At 35.1% G+C, this 3,626-nt stretch overlaps 1 protein-coding gene and 1 pseudogene across 1 annotated transcript; one reads left to right on the forward strand and one right to left on the reverse strand.

Annotated features, from left to right (window-relative positions):
- Positions 1–556: 556 nt before the first annotated feature.
- LOC133288152 (calmodulin-like protein 30) lies at positions 557–1,436 on the reverse strand. The gene has a single exon (XM_061485852.1). It carries the CDS (start codon positions 1,379–1,381, stop codon positions 815–817), a length of 567 nt encoding a protein of 188 aa, XP_061341836.1. The 5' UTR covers positions 1,382–1,436; the 3' UTR covers positions 557–814.
- Positions 1,437–1,879: 443 nt separating this feature from the next.
- On the forward strand, positions 1,880–3,229 carry LOC133287778 (7-deoxyloganetin glucosyltransferase-like; annotated as a pseudogene).
- The last annotated feature ends 397 nt before the right edge of the window (positions 3,230–3,626 follow it).

Consider the following 3,626-nt stretch of genomic DNA (forward strand, 5'->3'; position numbering starts at 1 on the left):
TTCCTCTTTTCTTTTTAAAATCTCTCTCAGTCCTTTTTTCCTCCTATTTTTAGATAAGGTCCATCAAGTCCGGGACCATAAAAAATGAGCTCCCAAGTATGGAAGAGAATCCTCTATTAATAATGATATTATCCAAACAGCTAAGCACTTAGACTTGTGCCCCGAATATTACTAAGAAGCCCAAAAATACATCCCTACGATGTAACCCATCTATAAATAAATTTTAATTTAATAAGGTACATAGACTCTAAATTCTTTTTTTTAGCTGTTATTGTACACACACCTCATCCTTTCGCTACATTATATGTTATAATGTGGCACAATGATCAATCTACCTTTAAAGATATCTCTTCCATAAATACATGAGGAATCCAACAGAAACATTATTAATCTCTGATTCGGACATCTTTGTCACCACTACATAACAGTTCCAATATGCAAATAGATGGTTTGACTGCTAGGAACGCACGCTGGCTGCTTACCTACTTACTGGGACTATCTTTTTAATCGCCAAATGTTAATCACCTTAACAAGATCTTTCTTTAAAGAGGGAAAAAAAATAGTTATAATACTTAGTGGATTACTTAGTGAGAAAACAAAAGGACAGGAAATCAAAGACAAAATAGCATTCACCCTATTTGTATTAGAACATGACACCCGTTACTAACAAAGGATGATAATCACCATACATATAACCAAACTATCTACTTAGCACTCAATAACATGAAATAAAATAAAAGAAACCAAACATTTAAGTAAGACACAAACTTCAGAAACACTGAACAAGATTATCCTCAAGGAAATGTGTGATCACTTATGCCAGTTTCTTGCCACTCATCATCATCCTCATAAACTCGTTCAAGTCTATAAAACCATCTCCATTACCATCCACCCCCTTCACCATTTTTTTGCAAGCGCTAAGGCTGCAACTCTCTCCTAGCCTTTTCAGAACTTGGGACAATTCCTCAGCACTAATTTTCCCATCACCGTTCAAATCGAATACTTGAAAAGCACTCTTAATCTCATTTTCTTTTATCCTACTCTCTCCATTGAAGATTTCCATGAACTCTTTAAATTCAATTAACCCATCTCCGTTAGAGTCCATGGCTTTAAATGCCTTGACTGCCTCAGAGTCCCCAATTCCCCTATCCAAGGCCCTCACAGCTGCCTTGTACTCTTCAAGGGAAATATTACCATCTTTGTTTGTGTCAAATTTCTCAAACACCCATTTCATTTCATCTTCTTTTGGCTGGAAACTCAATCCTGTACTCGATGATGTCTGTCTTGACTTGAAGCTGTTCTTCTGCTGTATATTTTTGCGTGGAGAAGTGGGCTTACTTGTGAAACTATACTGAAACTTGAGGAGACTCAAATTCGACATGGTGTATTTTTGGGACTTTGATACAGAAGAAGATACACACAAATATTTGGCTTCAGTTCAGTATGATTATATTTAATGCTACAAAGATTATGGCTTTCTTATATAGATAAGCTTTCCTCCTTTGGATTCCCTCACGGCTCAATATACGTGGGCCGTTTGGTACACGGATTTTTTCGAATTTCCGGAAAACTGAAATTTTTAAAATGTTAAATTTTCAGATATTATCGTAAACTGAAGGTAAAAATCATATTTTTAAAAATCGAGATTCCCGGACAAATAAAAATTTCTCCTGTACCAAACGCCCCAAAAACCATAGAATCTCAATAAAGACACATTCTCATGTCCTTAGTTTAAACTAAAGTTGAGCATATGTTCATCCTATATTCTTACGCGTTGTGACTGAGTAGCTTCTCATTCAAGGTGTTTATTGATGAACATTAGTTGGTAAAATTCGAATAGTTCTCTTGGTGAAAGGGATTGATCAAAGGTCTACTTAACATGACGAGTAAAAACATGTTCTGTGTGGTTTACGTTGAAATGCATATACATTGGACGATTCCTTTCGATTTTTTTGTAAAACCGTGTATTCACCACCACACCCTACTCAGAGTAGAATCCAATTCTTATGTCACTTGCCCATTGCCGTGCATGCACGATGCATCGTTCGGTTTTTTGTCCTGACAAGGGACGCAATCTCCGCTCTTAAATTACTACAAATTTTAGTATTACACTACACATTTATTTTAATATTTTCTATTATTGTTAGGTGAATTTTATGTGAGTCTCATTGAACAATAAAAATTCCCTTTATTCAGTCAAATATATAATGGTATATGAAATTCAATATAATAAAGAATATGTTAAAAATAATACTAGTTTATATGTATTCATATATGGAGCTTGAAGCTATTGGTGTTTGAAATATGATATGCAGATGAGAGTTATTTGACAAATAGGTATTTGTTTTGGACACCAAAGTAGATTGGATTTCAGGCTGAAGGACCTGCCTGACTTTATAAGGACAACAAATCCAAATGATTTGATGTTGGAATTTCTGATTGAAATGGCAGGTAGAGTTCATAAAACCTCTCCTATTGTTTTCAATAATTCATATGAACTTGAGAGTGAGGTAATGAATGCTCTCTCCTCTATGTTCCCTTCTCTTTACACCATTGGCCCTTTCTCTTCATTTTTGAATCAAAGTCCACAGAACCACTTGGCATCTCTAGGTTCCAATCTTTTGGAAAGAAGATAGTGAATGTCATGAATGGCTTGAATCCAAGGAACCAAGGTCTGTCATTTATGTGAATTTTGGCAGCATCACAGTTATGTTTCAAGAGCAACTCCTTGAGTTTGCTTGGGGTTTAGCCAATATAGCAAGAAACCTTTTTTGTGGATCATTAGGCGTGACCTTGTCATTGGTGGCTCTGTGGTTTTGTCATCTGAGTTTGTCAATGAAACAAGTTGGTTTCAACAACAGCAAGTGCGGAACCGTCCTTCGATTGGTGGATTCTTGACTCAATGTGAATGGAACTCAACCACTGAAAGCTTGTGTGCAGGAGTGCCAATTTTGTGTTGGCCATTTTTTGTTGATCAACCAACAAATTGTAGATATATTTGCAATGAATGGGATGTTGAGATTGAAATGGATACCAATGTGAAGAGAGAGGAGGTGGAGAAGATGGTAAATGGAACTAAAGAATAAGGAATAGGAGGACTCTAGGCCTGGTGGTGGTTCATACATCAACTCGGACAAAGTGACGAAGGAGGTTTTGCTTAAACAAAATTAGACTAAACTGATAATTCATATATTTTCTCCTCTTGAATTTGTTGCATTGTGAAGCAAAAATGAAACATCAATTAGAAGTGCTAGTCTTGTTCAAAAACATAAGATATCAACCGCGTTGTATTTTTCCCTTTGTTCTGTTTCAATACCTTAGAAAATTTGTTTCCACAAAAAATAGCTGATCAAAATCCTGAAAATAAGCACAAAGTAACCCAAATAAAAATATCAGATAAAATAACTGAAAAATGGTAATGAAAAAGAGAAAAATAAAAACAAAGATGACAGACATAATATAAACTCAATTTATTTCCACAAAATCACCATAAATACCAACGACTAAGAGTCTAGTATTTGACTGATAATAATTTTGATCACTTGCATAATAGAGTATATATCCTAGTTAAGCTAAGCTGACAAGGGAACTATACTTTCCACATACTTATCAATTCGAGGAAAATC

This window comes from Gastrolobium bilobum, unplaced genomic scaffold (assembly GCF_033153095.1).
Source record: "Gastrolobium bilobum isolate Gb01-03AN ecotype WA unplaced genomic scaffold, APGP_CSIRO_Gbil_v1 utg2810, whole genome shotgun sequence".
NCBI lineage: Eukaryota > Viridiplantae > Streptophyta > Magnoliopsida > Fabales > Fabaceae > Gastrolobium > Gastrolobium bilobum.